This window comes from Plectropomus leopardus, chromosome 4 (genome assembly GCF_026936395.1).
Source record: "Plectropomus leopardus strain MGB_pleo_1.0 chromosome 4, ASM2693639v1, whole genome shotgun sequence".
NCBI classification, from domain to species: Eukaryota; Metazoa; Chordata; class Actinopteri; order Perciformes; family Serranidae; genus Plectropomus; species Plectropomus leopardus.
In genome coordinates, this window is record NC_142179.1 from 31,643,160 (window position 1) to 31,665,000 (window position 21,841).

Consider the following 21,841-nt stretch of genomic DNA (forward strand, 5'->3'; position numbering starts at 1 on the left):
GCTTTTAATGATAGTCAATGGGGACAAAAAGGGCTCCAGTAGGACGAGTGTGAGGTTTTGTCTAGACAGTGGAAAATTTTGTTTTTTTTCAGTGTTGATGCTGAAATTCTAAAATTCATTAAAAAATGAACAACTTTGTCAGATATCATCATCTCAGCATAATAACTACCAAAATGAGAGCAAAAAATACAATTGAAAAGCCCTAAAAGGGTCCCAGGAGGACCAGAGGGTTAAACAAAAGATAAACTAAAAATGAACATATGCCTAAATAATGTAGGTTTAACTGGGAAAAGTACAAAAAAGTGAAGTAAAGTACAAAAGTGTTAGCATCAAATACATTAAATGTACCAAAAGTATAAGTAGGCTGCTGCCTATGCAGAATAAACCATGTCAGAATAATATATGTTTATAGACTATTTTTGGATTATAATTATTGATGATAAATGTGTTCACCATATTTAATGTAGCAGCTGGTAAAAGTGTGAGTTATAAAGTGTTTTTTAAAACTTTATATTGCCAGGTAGCTTGTGAATTTTGAAAAAAAAAGACGAATAAAGTCTTATCCTTATCATAATACATTATCATTTATTATATTTTGTATGATTAATCTGAGTCTGTAAAGTGATAACTAAAGGCATTAAATGAATGTAGTGGAGTATAAAGTGGACCACATTTGCTCCTGAATTGTAGTGGAATAGAAGTATAGAGAAAAAAATATTATGGAAACACGGAAGATGAATACAAATATCTTACAATTGTACTAAAGTGCAGTACGTGAGTCAATGCACTGTTACTTTCCACCACTGTATAATCTTTGCAAAAGGTGGCCATTGTTCAATACATCCATAATCAATAAATTGCATTCAGTCTCAGGACTGTTCCATTATATTTAGTAAAATTGTAATTTTTGATTTAAAATGACAAGTGAATAATTTACAGACGCATTTTTTTTATTGAAATTGCTCTGTGTACGACCACAGACTGTATGTAAGGATAGGAAGAAAGATATATTTATATCTTTAACAGTCGTATGCGACCCATTTCTTTTCAGGCAATTCTCTAGACACTATAGTTCCGGCCGGGGTCCTTTCACAATAACAACATGGCTGCCTTCTGTAGAGGCAGGCACAGGTGGAAAAGGACTAATTATTTTCGTGTTTTGACAAGAAACCTTACAGGTAACAATGTGTTTTTCTACTGTGTCATGTATCTACAGAGAGCAGAACGGGCTTGAGGTTAATAACTGGAGCTGTTTGTGTCGGTGCGCAGCTAAATCTGCGGTGCTGATGTAACTCTGATGTAACTAACTTGTGGATCTGCTGGTTATTATTTGCTCTGCTAATTAGTGTTTCTGACTTTCACCTGCTGTCCTCTGCCATCAAAGCCCAGCTGCACTCTAACGCGACAACCAGAGTTAAAGCGCATTTCTCCCGGCTGCTGTGTTTCAGTTAAGCAGCCACTGAACCGTCAGCTGTCACACCGCTTCATTTTCTGTGGTTAAACTGGCTTCGCTCGACGCTATAAAGCTGAATACAGCTGTGTCCATGAACAGCTGTACAAGTGTTGCTCTATCGATGTGCTACTTCCAGGAGCTAAATGTGTGGATGCTGGAGTTGAGCGATTTCTACGTCATCAGAGATAATTTGGTAATATGTGTTGCACAAAAACGTCATATGTGAGGGAAATGCAATATTAAATGGTTCTTAAAGACTAAACTATTTGTGTTAATTCTACTGTTTCTGCTATTTATCCTCCCATATGCTCATTTATATATTTTTTATTTTATTAAAAAAGCTTTAGTTGGAAATAAATTCAGGCAGTTACATCAAGATGACATAGCAACAGTACAAATTATCAACTGAGGATAAATCAAAATAGATCAATTAGCAATACATACAAAAAAAGTTAGAGGTCTATCCAGGAAATAATATTGTAGTGTAATTATGAATATTGAAGGCATGTTTGGTCTTAATACATTTCAGTGTTGTTATTTTCTCTTAAAAAAACAACAAAAAAAACCCAACTCATTCATCAATAAAAGAAAAAAATGTCCTGCATTAAAAAAAAATCTAGATCTATGGATATTTACATTAATTCTATCGTGTCTGCTTTTTTTTTTAAACAAAGCTTTATCTGGCCGTTACATCAAGTTGACATATGAACAATACAAATGATCGACTGAGCATAAATCAAAATACATAAATTAGTAATTAATTTTTGATTCTTTTTAAAAGTCACAGGCATATTCAGGAAAGATTACAGTAATGTAATCATAAATGTGCAAGGCTTGTTTGGTCTTAATACATCTTTGTGTTTTTGTTTGTTATTTTGTTTTACTTTAGAAACTCATCCATGTATACAAGAAGTAATGGTCCAGCATTAAAAAAAATCTACATCTATGGATAAATTGTTTAGCCAAAATAATCAAACAATTATACATCATGTCTAATTTTTTTAATCTGCCATCAGAACACCAAATTTAATATCATCATATTCCACATTAGGAGCTTGAGGGTCCTTTTCTGCTATCCAATTCTGAAATGATTCGCAGAAACTAATTACCTAATTGCATTTAAATTTTTTTTTTTTTTTTAATGCTGGACCAAAAAAAAAAATGTTGAAACAAAAAAAAATATGTTTAAGAGTTTCAGTCTCAGATTCACAGAAACCACATCTTGTTCTTATCAGTATTAAATCTTTGTGTAAGAAAATCATTAAAAAGGGTAAATATCATGCATCATTTGAAACTGAGTGTCTTTTAGCTTTTTGTGAAATAGCGTGAGTGAGGAATCAATCTGGGCCTGATTCTGATTCTAATTTCTCACAGGGAAGTATGACTATGACCTGGTGGTTATTGGTGGAGGTTCAGGAGGCCTCGCCTGCTCCAAAGAAGGTGAGATCCTCTGAACTTCTTTGATGGTTGGTCATCTATGCTTTGCACAGCAATTTCTTTCTCATAATACGCTGACAGTATATACATCTATATTTACAGCGGCACTGTTTGGACAGAAAGTTGCTGTTCTAGATTATGTGGAGCCATCTGTTAAAGGTAAACCACATATTTAAAAAAAATACAACTTTCCTGATCCTGTTGTTCTGGTTGATTACCAAAATTTACAATTTGAAGATTTAGAGACACCATTGTGAAGTTGAAATGCTGGTCCAAACAGGTACTAAGTGGGGTCTTGGTGGTACATGTGTTAATGTTGGCTGCATTCCTAAGAAGCTCATGCACCAGGCTGCTCTGCTTGGCACTGCTCTCAAAGATGCTAAGAAGTACGGCTGGCAGATCTCAGGGCCAATCTGCCATGACTGGTAAGTCAGTCAGCACTTTTACCTTTGTGTTGTATCAGTTTTAAAGGAAAAGTTTTCTTAACTGATAAAAACAGATTGATAAATGTTTATGAGTAGCTAAACAGCACCATCTAGTGACATATGTGCAGTAGGACAAAGATGCCACCGCTGGATGCAAAATGAAGTCTACAGTGGCGGTTGCATTGATGCAGTTGCTTTGTTAAGGTGCTTAGATAAAATGTAACTCTGTTCTGTGTCAGTTAATGTATTGCCTGTAGGATGATCTATTCCAAAATAAAAGCTCAACTCATAAGGGAATGAGTGCATACCAGACAGATGGATGAATCTTTAAAAAATGTTTAAAAAAAGCTTTAAATCATAAGAGCAAAACCAAAACTGTGAGTTATGTAAAAAGTGCATACATTTGCTGAAATGATACTTTTTAAATTTGAATGTATAGTGTTTGATCAGTATTTCTGTTTTGATCATAATTTATCTAATGTCGTGTCAGTTTGGTCAGAAATGCAGTGTGTGTTAAATGAACACCTCTGGTGTGTTTTCCAGGACCACCATGGCAGAGGCTGTGCAAAACCACGTCAGGTCTCTGAACTGGGGTCACAGAGTTCAGCTCCAAGACAAGTAAGTGTCACAAGCTCTACTTGCTTTATTTAGACTTATTTATTTCAATATTTATGTTCCATTTTATAATTTATGTAAAGGTGATAATGTAGGCAGAAGTTTGCATCAAGGAGTTTCAGTAAGGGCTGCATGATATGCAAAAAATAATCATATTGCTTGTATTTTGACAGATAGTTTGGGATACGAGTCTAAATTTTAGCAATTGTAACTTATGAATTTCATATTTACAGAAAAGAAAATACATAAAAGTGATGATGATGATGATTTTCACTGGGGTCTATACCAAACAAGCATGTTCTCTTACCTCTGGAATATGATTAGTAGGCGGCGCATCTCTGTAGCACCACAATGCATTATTAATAATGGTGTGTTGTGGTGCATTTTACCTTCTTAAAAAATTGCAGCTCCTGACCTTTGGATATTGCACTCAGCCATATTGTAATTTCAGTAAAAGTTCAATGAACTGCAGCCCTAGTTACAGAGGAAAGTTATTGTGTTCCTTTATAGTCCAAATATTTATATTCTGCCCCAAAAAAATCTTATATTCTTGTAAATGTTGCATTTTTTCTTCAGAATGTATATATATTTTATAGTATTTAAAGTATTGAATATGTAAACAAAATATCTATTTAAATCAAAGAATGATCTCATGGATTCTGCGGTATCAACCTGGCTTCTAAAATCAGTCCCTGGTGTCACTTGTTTATCACTCACCAGTTTATCACGTCACACTTCATCCCTCAATGTTCCATTCATTTTCCCTGATAAACTTTCATTAAGACAGAGTTTTAATAAAATAATGTCCATATCTTCATTGACCTGTTTCTCCTTAATATGACGTGAAATATTGCTGAAGGCTGTACATTTCTGTTGGCACACAGCTGAAGGATTGATAGTCAGCGACCACATGTTGATGGAGTGGCTGGCTGGAGGGCAAACAGGTGTTAACCTCTGTGTGAAATGTGCCCAAGCTTAACCATAAGTGTTTCCATTCCAGTGAGATAACTCGCTGGGACTCGGCATATTATTAATGCTTCTAATACAATTTAAACCCCTTTTAATTAACAATTAGCCTTGAGAGGCTCTCGGAAAAGCACAAAGGCATTGTTAACCACACTGCAAAGCACTTACTTTACACAAGTGTATTCATTACAAATATAATGATAAATGAGCACAGATACTTAATGAATGTCCCATTTTGAATCATCAATAATTAAGTCAGACTTCTCCTGCAAGCAATAACGTTCAGTTGGTGTGAGTAGTATTTAACAGTTAGAGTATCGTTGCAAGGAACAAATTAATATTTGTCCTGTTAACTAAGGGGTATTTAAATTGAATTGAAAACTGAAATTTGCAGTTTATATTTAATGTAGTAGAGTGAAATCAAATGTGGCTAATATTAAATTTGTCTTCTAGCAGTCATTTCCAATCACATATTAAAATAATATCAAAATAAAATCATTATGCGGCTTCATATCAAATGAAAAAAATGAAAAAAAACAAAACCTTTTAAAATACAAATTCTGCTGACTTGTGTCTCTCATAGACTAGAAATGTGGTTATTACATGTTTTTGCTTCTTATAGGGATTGTATTTCATAAATAGCAGAATTTATGAAATACAATGTTTAAATTGTGTGTTGTTTATGTTGGAAAAAAGTGTCCATAGAAATGTCGATAGAAATGTCCATAGAAATCTCACAAACCACCTCTGTAGCATAAGCCTCTTCTCTACTCTTCATCCAGCAGATCAGTATGTACAATACTGATCCATATACTTCAGTGTCTAATTTACAGTCCCTGTCCTTGTGCTGTTAATAACTGGTATAAGAGCAGATGCAGAACATACCCAGTAACAAATACTACAAGATCTCCCTATACTGTGTTGCCTGGTCTAGCCTCTACTCTATGCAATCATATTGTATTTTTTTTGGTGTTTCTTTTTGCGTGTATTTTGAGATAACTTTGCAAGAGTTATCTTACATTTCAGCACATGAAAGAGATGCAGTCTAGTATGAGTATACAGCAGGAAATACGTTACAGAAATTATGATGCAGCCGCTGTGAATAAATGCACAAGTTACTGTGTGATCTGCACTTCAAAAAGTTTAAGCAACCCCAAGGACAACTGGCTGTTTATTCTCTGTTTTGCAGGAAGGTGAAGTATCTGAACATCAAAGGAAGTCTGGTGGATGAACACACTGTTAGAGGACTTACTAAAGCAGGGAAAGAGGTGAGCTGCTCATCCATTTATCCATATATACTCAATTATTAAGAATATATTTTACTATACTGAAAAAAGTGTGAATTACTTTGTAAAGAATGTTTTTATGTACATGTTTTTATGAAGCTGCTTATATGTCTTAAATAAAACGTGTAATAATATTGCATCCTACTGTATGTTTGCATACAGCTTCCTTGTTTATGTATTTACTGTCAGTCAATTTCTCAGTGTAATTTTAATTTGCTGCGTCTGTATATTTCTCATTTGATTAGTACATTTTTAAATCTGTGCGACATATTAGGACAGTTATGGAGGGTAATAATAAATAAAAAACAACAACTCAGAATTTAGAAGATGTTTTCTGAGATTAAAATTTTTAGTTTATGAGAAAAAAAACTCATATTGAAAAAACACACATTACTGCCAGATAGCTCGGTAACAGTAAAAAAGAACTACACAGTCCAAACAGGGAGCCTATCGTGGTGATGAATAGTTCAAGCACAGAGTGGGTCAGCGTTGACTCATTATTTTTTTACACTAGATTTGCTAGGTATCAGAGTTCATAAACTTAAGCATAATTGCTGAATAAGCCCATTCATGTTGTGTCTGATGTCAAGGAAATGTCGTATTGAAACAATTTTTTTAAAAATGTTTTTGTAAATTCACCACTTATTTTTTTATTTATTTCATTTATTTATTCATTCATTCATGCCTACCAACCTACCCTACCCTACCCAGCTCAACCCAACCCATAAAATTAAGCATGTAAATGACATTTATGTTTCTTTCTACATCTTATTTAGTTAAGATATTAAAGTGCAAAATCCAGATTCAACACCTGCGTACTTCCTGAGAGTGCTGTTGCTTGTTTCAGCCATTTCAAAGTGTTTCCGTCATCACCTGAATGCAGAATACTGCGAAGACCACTTGCTTTCATTTGACATTTCCTTTTTTTTTTTTTTAAAGGATATGAACAAAAGCTATTACCTCACATTTCCCTCCTCTCTCACACAGATGATCCTGACGGCCAAAAACATTGTGATCGCCACAGGTGGACGGCCTAATTACCCCACAGATGTAAGTGGCATTTATATCATCTCATGTTTTTCTCTTTTCCTCTGCCAGAATGTGATGTGTGGTTGATTGGTTACCAGGTAGACAAAAACAAATGAGAAAGAAACCCCACAGCAATGGAGATGCCAAAACCACTCAAGTAATGGAGATTGTGGTTTGGAAGCATTACACTATGGCACACGTACAAGCCTTAACACACAGAAAAATAGCAGGTTGTAGAGAGCAGACTGTTGTGTTTAACATTATTGATGGATCTGTTGAGAGGTGCATGGTTGTGCTCATAGCTTTAATACTTGCTGCAGGTCCCAGGAGCAATTGAGCACGGCATCACCAGTGACGACATCTTCTGGCTGAAGAAGTCACCTGGAAAAACGTAAGGACACTCTTCACTTACCTACACACATACACACACACATTAAATAATTTGTATTATTAGGCAGATATTAGCCAGTCAGTGCCCTCAACAACTGATTATATGCTGCCATGATGTTCTGCATTCAGTTTCTGCTATTCCACAATGCTGAAAGTAGTATTCATTTTGGTGATTTGTCTTCTTTCTCTCCTTTTTTTGAAAACTGTTAACATTAAAAAACAATATTTTGCTTCAGCTTCAGTCCCGAAATAATATTTCCCTTGCATGCATACATTCTTTTGTATGTGTAGGATCGTTGTCATCGTTCTCTTTTACAGTGAGCTACAAGGGAAACAGAACCTGTAACCTCTGCAGTATTAATGCCTCGCTTTAACTCACCGCACTACCTTTGCTCGCTGACACAACACGTCCCACTGTCACGCACTGTAATCATTCATCAGTGACACGGAGTTTGTTTTTCTCCCTTCCTGTCGACCTGTCTTCGCCTCATGATTCAGATTAGCGGCGTGCATCCTGACCTTTACAGAACAAGCCCTTTAATCCAGCCATTTAGCCCCTGTCATCACCTGGTTAATTGGTCTTTCCCTGATGTTTCCTCTTGGCACAACGCGCAGACGTGACTAGTGGTTGTGGGATACCTGGGTTGTGGTTGTTGTTTGCCTCATGGTGACGGATAAGCGGAAATAATTATTCTGATTTTTAAGCTTCGTATGTATCTAGGCTGTCTGCACCTGGGGCATGGAATTTTTAATCGTTTTTAATTATTTTTTTAATGCAGATTTTAATTGTTTTGGCTGATAAATAATGCTTGCTTAATTTTGGCAATGCAGCATTTTCTCCCATTTTTTAACCGTATTTTAGCATCATCAGTTCCTATAATTGTGTTGTATTCCGCTGTAACATGTTTGAAGTAATATGTATGCCATTCAGTTTTTTGACCACTTGGTGGCAATACAAAATCATTTATAGTCAACAAATTATCATAGGTGCCATCCTTAAACAATTACCACTGTAGCATTCACTCATTCAACAAAACACATTTGTCTTTGAGGAAGAATTATCCATTCAGAGAGACCACTTGAGCTCAGGAAGTCCTTTGATGTCAGAGTGTGATGGTCGGTTGAGTCCTCTATGTCCCCGCAGGCTTTAAGGGGGTTAGCTGTGAGTTAGCATTAGCTTTAGCGTCCTCTATCAGGGTAAACCACTCTGGCCAGATGTTGATGTGCTGCAAAGCTGTCAGCTGTGCAGGTGAGGTCCGAGAGGCTGTCTCTGCCGGCAGGGCTGCTGTAGGATGGGGTCGCAGGCGAGTGATGGGTGTCTAATGGATCTTGGAGCACATGCACACCTGAGTGACAGATTTGGCCCCGGGGCTGACACCCGGAGGTGGCTGCCATCATCATGCTATCAGGAGAGAGCAGTGAGAGCGTGCCAGCAGGACTGTGATACTGGTCTGGGGATAGGCCAGTACTTGAATGAGTTGGGACAGACCAGGGGTTTGTGTTGTCGGTCTAACTCTGTGTTGTGTTGTATATGTGACAAGGAGCGCACTTTTTGGGAATGTCATTAAGCAGTGTATTGCAAAGCATTGCAGCATAACCAGCTATTGTAGAGAAAAAGACATTTGCAGGGTGTGATAATTAAAAAAAAACAACAACCCAACTTTAAAATAATAGTGTTTCTCTGCAGAACTTCTAGCACTTTATTGAAGGTTTTTGAATATAACAATCTAGGAAAAATCTCATTTAAAAAAACAACTGTTTCTCTGCAACATTTTAATGAAAAATTCTTTAAATGTATTGTTTTCGCACCTTATTTGAATGAGGATATTCTATTCAACTTTTTTGTTGTTTGTTTTTTCTTTACTTTTTTTACATACTTTTTTTTTGCTATAGTGTGTGAACATTGTAAGAAAATGTCCCACATAGGCCATACAGGTGCCCTGCCAAACACATATTTCTCCCAACTGACAGATCAATGCATCAAGATACATAGAAATTCAAGTCTGATATACAAAAATATATGTGCATTCACGTATGCATGTTCAGAACTCTTCAGGAAACCTTGGAGAATTAGAAGCTATCAGATCAGAAGTGTTATTATGTAAAAATATAAATCTGCTGAATCCATGTAATTCAGAGGATTATAAAGGGATTTTAAAATGCCCTGCTAATAATTTAATTCAAATATTGGTCTTTTAAATGCCTTTCGTGAAATCTTTTATCAACCAGTTAATTGTCTCATGCTTTGAATACAATTTCAGCTTTTATTCTGTGATGAAAATGGAGCCAGGAAGATCTGTAGGAATTGAAATGTAGAAGTGGTTACATTTAAAGGTGTCTTGTTTTTGACTGCAGAGAGAGATCTGACATGCAGGCAACTTTAAATTAGTTTATTTATTAGGTTTTTGTAGGTTTATATGTTTTCAACTTGACTTTAATAAAAAATGTATCAGTTGTTGCATTTAGAATTTCATGGTTGAAACGCTGGTTCAAGGCAGGTTAAACGAACTGTTGCATTGTCATGTGGTCCATGCAGCTTTGGCAAGACTATAAACCAAAAACGGTGACCTAAATATGTGTGGCCCATGGGAGTGTGGGCACACTGAAATGCCTTCAGGAAGTCTGAGCAGCATTTGATAAAAGTATCTAAGTTGGACTCGCATCAACTCTTTGCAACAAAACCGCCCACATTTTAGACAGATATACAGGAGTATCCACATGTAGTGTTTATCTGTGTTTGGGCTTCTGAGGGACTTCCCAAGGTTAACAGGCTGCCACAGACGGTCAATAGCAAACCTTCTTCCTCAGGAGTTGTGGGTTCAGTGCAGCCTTGGCTTGATCTCCCAACCACATCCTACCACTCCACTGTCAGGGGCCAAACCTCAAGAGTTTAACAATGTTTCTGTTTGTTGTGAGGCTCCTTGACCAATATGTTACTTCAAATGGGAGTCCAGTCTTGAATGAGATATTAGCCACACACACGGACAAGACAGCCTCGCCTTTTCTTAGGTTAACAGTTACTCCCTTTGTTAGACACATTTCGTTTTGCTTCAGTTTCTTTAATCTAGCATGACTGTGTTGTCTGAAACATGGATGGAAATCAAAGTGTGGAACTGGGAGTGAATTGATGTTGCTACATTTTTGTGCAGCTGTAATATGAAGTTCCTGTACACGCAGAACTGAGTTTCGGAGTTTCCCACACTTTAAACAAACAGGCCACCCCAAAACAAAATTACATATTTTCCTCAAAAATGTAGGGCTATTTATCAGTCTAGATTGTTTGATGTGAGTTGCAGAGTGTTGGCGATATCAGCAGTAGAGTTGTCTGCTTTCTGTCCAATTTAATGAAATTGGATGGCACTCATATTGGGGTGCTCAAACATTAAAAAACAAACAAAAAAAACATTTGAAAAAATCAACAGCAATGTGTCTCTCCAGAAATAAAAGACCCAGTTATTTAAGATAATCCACAGACCATGTTGTGAGCAATTTTATGTAGGAACTATTTTCTTTGTACTGAACTACACTGCACTTTGAGTACCTCAAACCAAGTGCCACCTAGTTCCATTATATTGGAGAGAAGGCAGACATCTTTACAGTTGCTATCTCCAGCACTCTGCAAATTACACCCAAAAAAAACAGTTGTATAAATAGCGCTACACATAAGAGGAAAATGTGTATTTTTTAATTTGGGGTGGACTGTCTCTTTAAAATCCAGTTGTTAAAGCAAGACTGAACAGAACAGACCTAAGCAATACCGGCATTATCACTGTGAGATAATATAGATATGTGCGGTTCATAACTGGAAATAACTTTCCCAGTTCTCTATCCACCTGATCGAATATTGTTCTTTTGTTCTTTTTTATATTTTTGGTTTAATGTATTTATTAATTTATATTTTTCCCACAAAAATCTGGACATGCAGTGAAACAAAACAGATATAGGCACATGCACAGAAAACAAAATATTGTGCAAAAAACAAATAAACAAAAAAACAAAAACAAAATGCTGTAAGCGGTTTATTAAATTATCATGCATTACACATAATAATACTGCATAATAACTCATCAAATTCTGCAATGTGGGTAATATAATTTGGTTTCCAAGTAGTGCATAATATGTTCCCATATTTTTTGAGATATCTGTAGGTGGCTTTCAGTAGCATACATCAGGTTTTCCATTAACCAGACAGCCTGAGAGACTGTAAGGCTGCTCACAAACGTGCCTGCATGCCCCCCTAAATGTCACCATGGCTGGAAGGGGTCAGACAGGTTGTAAAGGATTTACAGTATCATCTTTTAGACAACAACTGTAGCAGCTGTACTGACTCCAAACCAGTGTACAATAAGAGGAAGAAGGGTTAGGGGAAAGGAGACAGTTTTTCAGTGATGAAAGTGGAGTATCAAGGTAAAGCTTTTTGCTTAATCTTCTTTAAGCCGCTACACAATACGTGCTAAGTGCGGCTGTGCATTACACAGACAGAAAGAAAATGGGCACCGGGGCTTTTAGTGGTTGGTGTTAGCAAGGACACAGGCAGGATGTGCCGCAGGCAGCCTGAGCTGTCAGAGGAGGTGGTCTGGGTCGGAAAGGTAAAAACAAGATGGAGAGACGGGCCTCTTCCATGCGGGTGACGGGCATCACTCAGCCGCCTGATGTGTGGACTTGAGCCCTTAACATGGCACACCCCATCTGTAGGGATTAGCCTAAACGCTGGCAATTAGCCCTCCTCAACGCTGCACATCTGAGGGCTGGATTAGATGTGTGATTCACCTGGACCACACACACACACACACACACACACACACACACACACACACACACACACACACACACACAGCAAGTGCACACATACTTTTTACTGTCCCTGTTTTCTGCATGTTCCTCACACGTCTTCACCTCCCTCTGCGGTTGTGAAGTTTTGTAATTCATCACCTCTCTAATTCTAGGATTTAAAGTAAACATTTTCAGCTTTGGACTTGCTTTATTTTAGTTGGCCAAAGTGGGCTGCACAAATGATGAAATGCATTTTTGTTGTATTAATATTTTGGCTAACAGCTTCTCTTTATTTGTGCTCTGCAGGCTTGTGGTTGGAGCCAGCTGTATCCTTTGTGTGCAAGAGAGATTGTCAATGAAGCGGCTGTATAAGTCTGCTGGTAATCAGCAAAGCAATGGTTTTAGTTATTAACTTAATAAAAATACAAGTCACACTGGCATCAGACCAGTTTTAAATAGTTTTTCTAACAGTGAAATTTATTGTAATCCAATTTTCTTGGTTAATGCTGCTGCATAACTGTGACTTCTCTTTCTTTTTAAGCTGCTTTATTGTTGTGCAAGCATGTTGTATAGCCACATCTCAAGTGTGACTGTACCTGTAAATCAGAAAAAGTTCTGTCATCCTCAACTTGGTGTTGCTCAGATGTGGCTCTGGAGTGTGCAGGCTTCCTCACAGGCATCGGCTTGGACACCACAGTGATGGTTCGCAGCATCGCCCTCCGGGGGTTTGATCAGGTATTGCTCCCTGCATACATTCTGCATGCTCTGTCTAATCATGATAGTGATTTTTTTGTCACATTTGAAGGTGGATATTCTCCTTTGGTTTACGCAGCAAATGGCAGGTCTAGTGACGGACTACATGGAAGCATATGGGACCAAGTTTGCTTGGAAGTGTGTACCAAAGAGAGTGGACAAACTGTCCTCTGGAGCCCTGCAGGTGACCTGGACGGACAACCTCACAGGCAATGAACACAAGGACATCTACGACTCTGTGCTGTGGGCTGTTGGTGAGTCTGTGCATGTTGCTGTATTTTGGTCACATGTTTGGGTCAGTTCACCAAAATCTGAAACAGTCCCTCCATATGAAGGTTAGTAGGCTCCGGTTTAAAAATAGAACATCTTGAAGTGGCAGAGTCTCGTTGTGTTGCTTCTGAACACATGAGTAAAGGATATGCAAAGGATTTAGACTTTTTAATACATGACCAATGAAATAAGACAGTGTCAGACATTTCTTTTATAGCCTCACACCTCTATTATCACACTATTGATTAGGAAAATGTTAAAAACAAGCAATACTACATGAGAGACTGTGCTTTACTGTCATTATTGTCACACTTGTGATTACACAACAGTTATTATCAAAATAAAAGATATAATTACAATATTCATATTGTGGGGCAGTTCTCTCTGGAAAAAAAATAAATTTGCCAGTGTTATCTCTATTTCCATGAGCACACTAAAGACCTGTCAACATGATTTCTGGTGCCTGTGAGTCAGCCTGCCAACTTGAACTAACATTATTTTATTTAAAGTGATTTGTCAGATTAAATTAGTTAAGGTTGTTTCATCCGATGAAACATTTCATATTAATATGTTTGAGACCTTCTGCACATTCAGTGGTAAGATTGATTCAGCTCTGGAAGTCACAGTGTGTCCATGTAAAGAGAAACAATATTTTAAGTGATGAGCACGGTATACTGTCATACTGATCTGATCGTGTTTGAGATGTCTAGTGGGTTGGATCTACCTGTTGTATAATCTTTATTATTCTATTACAACATACAACTGATTTATATGCTTAAAAAAATCTGACATGATAGAGACTTGACTCTGACTTGTATCACTTGACTTGAGACTTGAATTTGACCTTCCCCAAAAGACTAAATAAATCAGCTATTGAAATGCCTGAATTATGACAAACCTGACTGCAAGTTTGCAAAATTGATAGTAAATGGATGCAGTTCACACTACAATCACAAACTCCTTATCCCTTATTTTAAATCCTCTCCAGGTTTATATTATTACATGTGCACTAGCCTTTTTTTCCCATATATATCACTTAGATAAAACACTGAAATGACCGTTCTCCCTGCTAACATCAATATCATCGTCATGCTCGATAGAGTGCAGTGTCAGCATATAGCAGAGGAATCAAGGCTGAAAACAAAGTAATAAAGCCTGAGTGATGGGAACGGCCGGGGGAAGTGTTAATCACCCACCGCTGGCTCTGTGGCTCTCTGGTCAGAGAACGGCAGGATGCATCCAGGCACAGGGTCACCACGTTCCCCTCTTTGTTCTGCCTCTCTGGGCCTTCCTGCTCATGCCAGCTCTGCGGAAACAAACCCTGCATCTGTCACTGCCATCCCTTCCCGCGGCTCTCTGTCCTCCTCCTCCTCCTCTTTCTTATACATCCATTCTTTATTTTATCATTCACTTCTCCCATTCCACCAGCAGTATGAGTAACAATGGAGGGAACATCTGCCAGGGTCACTGCTTATTTGTGTTGAGCGGTTTTCAAAGATAACGCTGTGCTTCTGAAAATCTGACTACCAGGCTTTTCCAGTGGCCAGACTGTCACTTTGAGTGTTGTTGGGAGGGAGGGTCGTCTCTCGCTCTGTGCGTGTGACAGCGACAAGGATGTGTGTGACCCTGCAGCTGAGATGACGTTCGTTCTTCCCTCCTGTGGCTCAATTCCCACATCGTCTCAGCGTGAGACCGCTGGTGAGACTGATGTATGCATTGACAGTAATATCAGTAGGTGCCCTGACATGCGTGAGATGCTGCGAGCCTGATGTTTCCTGTCTTCATTCGAACAAGAGTTCTCACCCAAACTCAGCAAAACACTTGACATTTTGGGACAAATTATTTTTGACTCAAGTCCACAGTGCACCAAAGTGCATTTTAACCTGTTTTTAGCCTCTTTTTACATAAGATTTTACATCATGTGCAGCAAATTATTTCCATTTTTCTGTATTAGTTTGCCCTACAGCGTCATCAACTTGATCGGCGCAGCTTTACGTCCCTTAACATATCAAAACAGTGTCACATATTAAGTCGTAACACCAGCAGCAATATCCCTCTGTTAGTGCTACTAGTTGAACCCCTGCGAGGACTCACCCAGCCAATATCCATGACAGCCTTTGTTCCCATACAGCTCAGTGAGAACCAGTAACACGGCAGCCTCTGCTCTTTGATGTGTGCATGCAGGAGTTATGAGTACAAGGCCACTTCCCTTTACTGTGACCTTACACTAGGGGCCAGGCAGGGTCCCAGGCCTCTGTGGAGTTATTAAAGGCCAGAGGGGACAGGGGGACAGTATCACCTACGTCCGCCACATCCTTCTCCACAGCCCTGCCTCCCTCCACCTTTCCCCTGCTCCTTCCTGGTCTCATGGCCGCTCCCCTGTCCAGGTGTGCCAGCAGAAAACATACCAGGAAACAGAACATTTCCACATTTCCTGTCTGCATGCGGACAGTGGACACATTCGTCTCTCTCCTCCCCACAGTCTACAGTACTGAAGGATGTCATTTGAAAACATTTCCTACTTTAAAAAAAGACATTTGCCTGTCTCAGTTTTATTGATGACATCCCAGAACGTTGCTCTCTGTTGCAAACACGACATGGCAGTGTGTTTAGGAGATAACGTTTGAAGTGACCAAAAATAGCCTCTTACATTATTCCTATTTTTTTGGCGGAAACATGGTAACTGTGAGTCACTGAATATTATCAAATTGCTGCAGCAGTATCAGCTTTCAAAACTGGCTGAAAGGCATGGAAAACTGAACATCTAGAAATAAATAGAATTAGCTTTTTTGTTATTATGGCATAGCATAGGTGTAAACATGATGAAACAAGCAAATGTGTTACATGAAAAATGGTGATAAATTTAGAAGGCATTTTCCCCTTTTAATTTTTGGGCTAACATAGATGCACAGCCAAACACTCATGCATGAGTATGTGTTTAAATGTGTGATCTTGTGAATCTTGCTGAGTCTGATCTGAACGTCCAATCAAAAAAAAAACAAAAAAAAACAAAACACCAGCTTTACTAGATCTTTGAAGAAACTATAAAAATGTTGTTTTAAATCTTTTAGTATTTAAGTAATATCATAAGATAAGATGAGATGAGATAATCCTCATTAGTCCCACAACAGGGAAATTTACATTGTTATAGCAGTAAAGGGATATCTAAGCAAGGTATGTACAAGATAAATAGAGCAAAAACAACAATATTAATAGTGAAAAACAAGATGCAGAAAGAACATCATGCAAGAGGGAGCACTGTTGCACTGAATAAAGGCACAGCTGGGATTCATAGATTTATGGACACAAGGATGCTTTTCTATAACATCAAATATTCATCACTAAATAAGCAACAATCAGTTAAAGTTTGGATAATATTTATTTTATTTATTAAGAGGTTTTCAATCTAAAAGTCAGATAAACTGCTTTGGGGACTTTTTGTGTTTGGTTTGAGCAATTAGATTGAGATTTCTGACATTAGCAAATACATCACATTTTGATTTTTAAATCTGACTGGTGCTAACAAGTACATGTCATCACCGTCTTCCTACTGAACCCCGCCCACTTTGAAATTGTGAGAAACTTTGGCAGAAAATAGCATTTTGTAGAATCCCATCACTTACAGTAAAATGTTGATTGAAAAAATAGGTTTTCAGGAGCTTTAAACTCTGTCTACAATGCTGGTGTTCCTCCTGGCTCAGGGAGCTCGTGCACCAATAGAAAGACACACAGTATGTATGTAGTCATGAATTAAAAGCAGCAACACACCAAACTCATTTCCCCATCCCTTGACATCTTTGTTATGCACAAACTCTACACGTTTTCTTTTGTTTGTTTGTTTTTTTTACATCAATGAAAGTCTTTAATCAATTTGCATCTTAAAATCTTTTTTGGCCTGAAATAGGACACATAATCAATTTTTGGCATCCTGTACCATCTAGTCCCCCAAGAAAAACACTCTGCCCCTCACACTGCTCTCCCTTTTGTCTTTGTTCATTTGATTGATCAGATAAGCGTTCAGCTCTCATTTCAGCTCGTGGAGGGTTGTTGTGGCTAATTAGCCTAGCCATCGAGAGACTTCCTCTAAATGTCACAACAGACTTTGTTCAGACTGACCAGTGTGTGTGTGTGTGTGTGTGTGTGTGTGTGTGTGTGTGTGTGTGTGTGTGTGTGTCAGCTCCGACCAAGCCCCTTATCAGTCAGCCTGTGTTGTTGTGTCCTCGCCGTACAATGGAGCTGCGGTCAGCGCTTTAGTAGAGCAGTGAGTGGAGTTACAGACAGGAAGGCCAGATATGTAAAGAGAGTCTACACTTACCAGTCAGATTGTACAGATATGGGTTTTTGGAGGTCAATCATAATATTTTTTTTCAATAAATGATGCTGAAATTCTGTATTTTCAAAGCAGGAAATATCAAGGAATTAATGTCTCAGCTGCAGACATGTATTCTTGTCGAGCAGGTGAAGCTTCAAAAAGATGCAGACCATAACTGGACACAAATTCAACTGAAACTCAGACTAAATGCATTATTTAAACTTTTTTTTAACCTAACAACTAATTTCACTAACATTTAAATGCATGCCTACACTTAGACTGGTTGACAAGTCTTAAAGTATAAAAACACTCAGAAAACAGTCAAATTTAGTATAATTTAATCTAGAAGTTTAGAACAGAACATTGTCTGAAAAGATATTGCATATATTTTACACGAAACGTTTTTAACATTTTAACTAACCAAATCATGTTTTAAATTAAGCTGAAATGTGTGGCACTTTGCACAGCTACAAAACATGACAGCAACTCACAAATTAAAAGTTGACAAATACCAATTCTTAAAAATGATATTCTATAGGAAAATAAATCTCCAGGAGTATTTGCCAGATTAGTACAACAGCATTATTAGTGTATTTGTCATTAATTATTACCTCTCCAATTATAACAGGTGCACAAAAGCCACTGATAAAGTATTAAACATGTATTACAGTGTTTAATAAAGAATTTAAAGACAAGTATAAATCCTTCACTGGCAGGTTTAAAACTTAATGAATGTGTTCAGAACTCATGAGGGTTCTTTTTTTTTGTAACTTTAATTTGTTTGACTAAAACAGTGCCAACCAAAAAACATACTAAATTTCTCTAGACACATTTCATGGCCTTCAGCAGCAGAAAGAAAAAAGACAGATTTTATAAAAGAAAAATTGTAATAATTTATAAATATAGTTAATTTAATAACAAATCAATAAATATTTTAAATAAATAATTGTATACATCAATCCTATTTCATATCCATATAAAGTATGTGTTTTGTGATTCATTCACTAACTGTTCATACAGCTGGTATTGATGCATCACAAGATAATTTCTGACAAATACATAGATAAATATTTTGCGGTTTGTTGATGACTTCATTAAACTCTAAATTGTGTATGTGCTGCTTTTGATACTTAAACAAATGAAATCTCTAAGGCCTGAGAGCTCTTTATCGCTGATTGCCCATCACTCTTAGTCAATCTACATATTCCTGCTTTTTTAAATGCAGAATTGAAACACAATTGCAAGTAACAAAGTTCAGTTTCAAAATGTAAATAGTTAAATCCTATAATTCACTAAAAATGACACCACTGCTGGAATGTCATGTATGCAGACTGTTCTAGCGTTGTGGACATATAGAACAGGAAAATATTTACAAGTCTTGCTTTGGGGAATTGCTCATGACTGCCTTACTTCCCCTCTCTCGTCCTTCTCTGTGCTCTCCATCGCCTTCAACCACCCATGCTGCGGAGCAATAGACAGGTCCCTGTAGCCCCCCCTGGTCTGAGGAGAGGGGCAGGACGTTGTTCTTCGGCTCCAGCCAGGAAAAGGGGTCTCGGGGGTTTGTTATTTTTTCTGTCCGATAGCATCTACATGGGTAGCTCAGAGCCGGGTGTTTATTATGCTACCCAGGCAGGTTGTGAGGAGCTATGGAGAGGAGGGGGGAGCGAGTGGTCAATAGCCCATCACCATAGAGACTCTGTGTCGACAGCATCAGTCAGCCGTCCCCCAGGAAGTGTCAGAAATCACACCTTTGGTTGTCCTGCGGGACTGATGGAATACCAATTCCCATCAGTTTCTCCTCTCTACCTTTGTCTCTATTTCTCTCTGCTGGCCAGATGTTGTTGTTTTCGATTTAAAAATTCTGAATTGGGATTTGAATTTCATTTATAATTTATGGCCCACAATAGTGTTTTTAAACTGAATCTAGTAATAACCAAACCAACAATCTAAAACCCAGAGATGTTCAGTTTAAAATGATATGGAACAGAGAAAAGCAGCAAATCCTCCCAATTTGAGAGGCTTGTTTGGGCAAATGTTCAGCATTTTTGGCCACATATGTGATATGGCTCCTCAAATGCCAATATCAGTCCACCACTTTGGTTCAGACAGAAATATTTCAGTATCTAGTGGATGGATTTTCTACCATCGTTCACGGTCCTCAGGGGATGGATCCTAGTAACTTCTCTGTAGTTTCACTATGTTGTTGACAGTTTTGGTTTGAGTAAAAATGTCTTGAAAACTTTTGGATGGATTGCAATGAAATTTGCTAGAGATGTTCAAGGCGCCACCATCAGGTCAAAATTTTAAAGTTGAGTTTAAAAATTTAAACTTAATACAATATTTAGGCATGTATGATATATCAACACGTCATTGGTATCAGCTAATATTAGCCTTAAAATGAAATATTGGAATCAACCAACAAGCTGATTTCTGACACACTGATATTTTATTTATTTAAAAAAAAATATTTATAGAGTGGACTTGTACAAAACATCAGCTCTATGTTGAAATGTCTGTCTTTTTTTTCCAATTAATGAATATTACATACATTGAAAAGCATTGTATTTTATGTCTCCATCGGCTGGTGGGCCAAAACAATAAAAGTATGCATAATAAAATGTTAATTCCACAACAGAAGAGACTTGATGATCACTAAATTGAGGTGTGGGATATATCGATGCACACCTCTATCTCTCTTGAATTGTAATGTAATATTCTCTTTGTGTTGTTTCTTTCCATTGACCTCAGGCAGAACCCCTGAAACCAAAATCCTGGGCCTGGACAAGCTTGGCGTGCAACTCAAAAAAGAGACGGGGAAAATAGTTGTGGGTGCTGACGAATCCACCTCAGTGCCAAACATCTATGCTTTTGGTGACATTGGCGAGGTAGGCGTTGTAAGCAGACACTACACAGACAGCAGAAACATTCCTGATAACAGTCACAGATTTAAAAATGTAATTGTATACATAATATTAGTCTTAACTTTGACTGTAAAATAACACACTTTGCCAAAGTTGCTGTAATTTCACACCCATCACAGTTACTGTAAATGCTTTTTTTCTAGTTTGACTTGCTGGTCCAGAGGCCTGTCAGCTCTATCAGATAAATCTGGAAAAAACCTTTATGCATATCAGCTCTGAAGGATTAGTTTTGTTTCGTGACAGAAAATCCCTAAAATTTGCATGTCATTTATTAACTGAAATAAACTGTCCTAGGTAGAACATATGACACTGAAGTCAAAGATGTTTTCAGTGTTAAATAGTGACCTCCAGTATATACTAATATCAAGGTAAATAACCAAAAAAAATTTTTTCCACACTTCCTGTAAAAGAATATTCCAAAGTCCCTGATCTGTTTGCTATCTCTAAAACAAACAGTAGGTCCTTAACATGAAATAAGGTCACACATATTTGTAAAGAGGTGGAAAATTCTAGATTAGAAAAAAAGGCCACCATGTTGGATACAGAAACAAAGGAGTACCCAGCACCACCCACCAGCCGGACCTTCTTTTATTCACTATCTCTCACGTAACAGCTAAACAGTACACTAAAATTTATTTCTGACAACATATGAGGTGAGAAGTAGACAATGCAGTAACACAATATCGATTCATGTTTGATCAGCGCTGTCTTTGATAGTATGACAGCAGTTCAGGGGCAGTGATTGACAGTTTCGATAGAGACTCCTCTGCTCTGATTGTTTTTTTTTTTTCACATGCAGTAAGGCCATCAGAAATGCTTTCAGTCAATAGAGCAGGCAAAGGCATGTGATATTATAACAGATTATCTTCCTATTTAGAGCTGTGCGATTATAGAGAGTTTCAGCAAATATGAATTTTTTTTCTTATAGTGTTTGTTTTGTTTTTATAAAAGTTACCAACTTTGTCTTTAAGTGAGGCTGTTCTGGCCGCCTTCATAATCATTGGCTTTGTGACGGTTTGTTCCAAACTGAACCAGCCATGTTAATACTAGTTCTACCTGCTGCATGTAACGTCAGTGTTGTTTTTTCACCATGACCAGCTGTGTGCTTCCTTCCTGCCTCCCAGGCCTCATGACACACACACACACACTCCTTTGATTGACAGTTCACTTTGATGAGTTGTGCTTCAACCAAATATGTCTGTCATCTTTTC

The 21,841-nt window shown here is 37.6% G+C and overlaps 1 protein-coding gene across 1 annotated transcript in view; it reads left to right on the forward strand.

The window, feature by feature from the left end:
* The first annotated feature begins 1,039 nt into the window (after positions 1-1,039).
* Positions 1,040-21,841, forward strand: part of txnrd2.2 (thioredoxin reductase 2, tandem duplicate 2) — a 27,825-nt gene continuing 7,023 nt past the window's right edge. The window contains exons 1-12 of the mRNA XM_042488093.2: positions 1,040-1,178; positions 2,828-2,893; positions 2,993-3,049; positions 3,171-3,315; positions 3,859-3,933; positions 6,086-6,164; positions 7,170-7,232; positions 7,532-7,602; positions 12,681-12,700; positions 13,018-13,109; positions 13,207-13,381; positions 20,458-20,594. Coding sequence (XP_042344027.2) covers positions 1,103-1,178; positions 2,828-2,893; positions 2,993-3,049; positions 3,171-3,315; positions 3,859-3,933; positions 6,086-6,164; positions 7,170-7,232; positions 7,532-7,602; positions 12,681-12,700; positions 13,018-13,109; positions 13,207-13,381; positions 20,458-20,594 — 1,056 coding nt within the window. The 5' untranslated portion in view covers positions 1,040-1,102. The remainder of the gene's footprint in view (positions 1,179-2,827; positions 2,894-2,992; positions 3,050-3,170; positions 3,316-3,858; positions 3,934-6,085; positions 6,165-7,169; positions 7,233-7,531; positions 7,603-12,680; positions 12,701-13,017; positions 13,110-13,206; positions 13,382-20,457; positions 20,595-21,841) is intronic.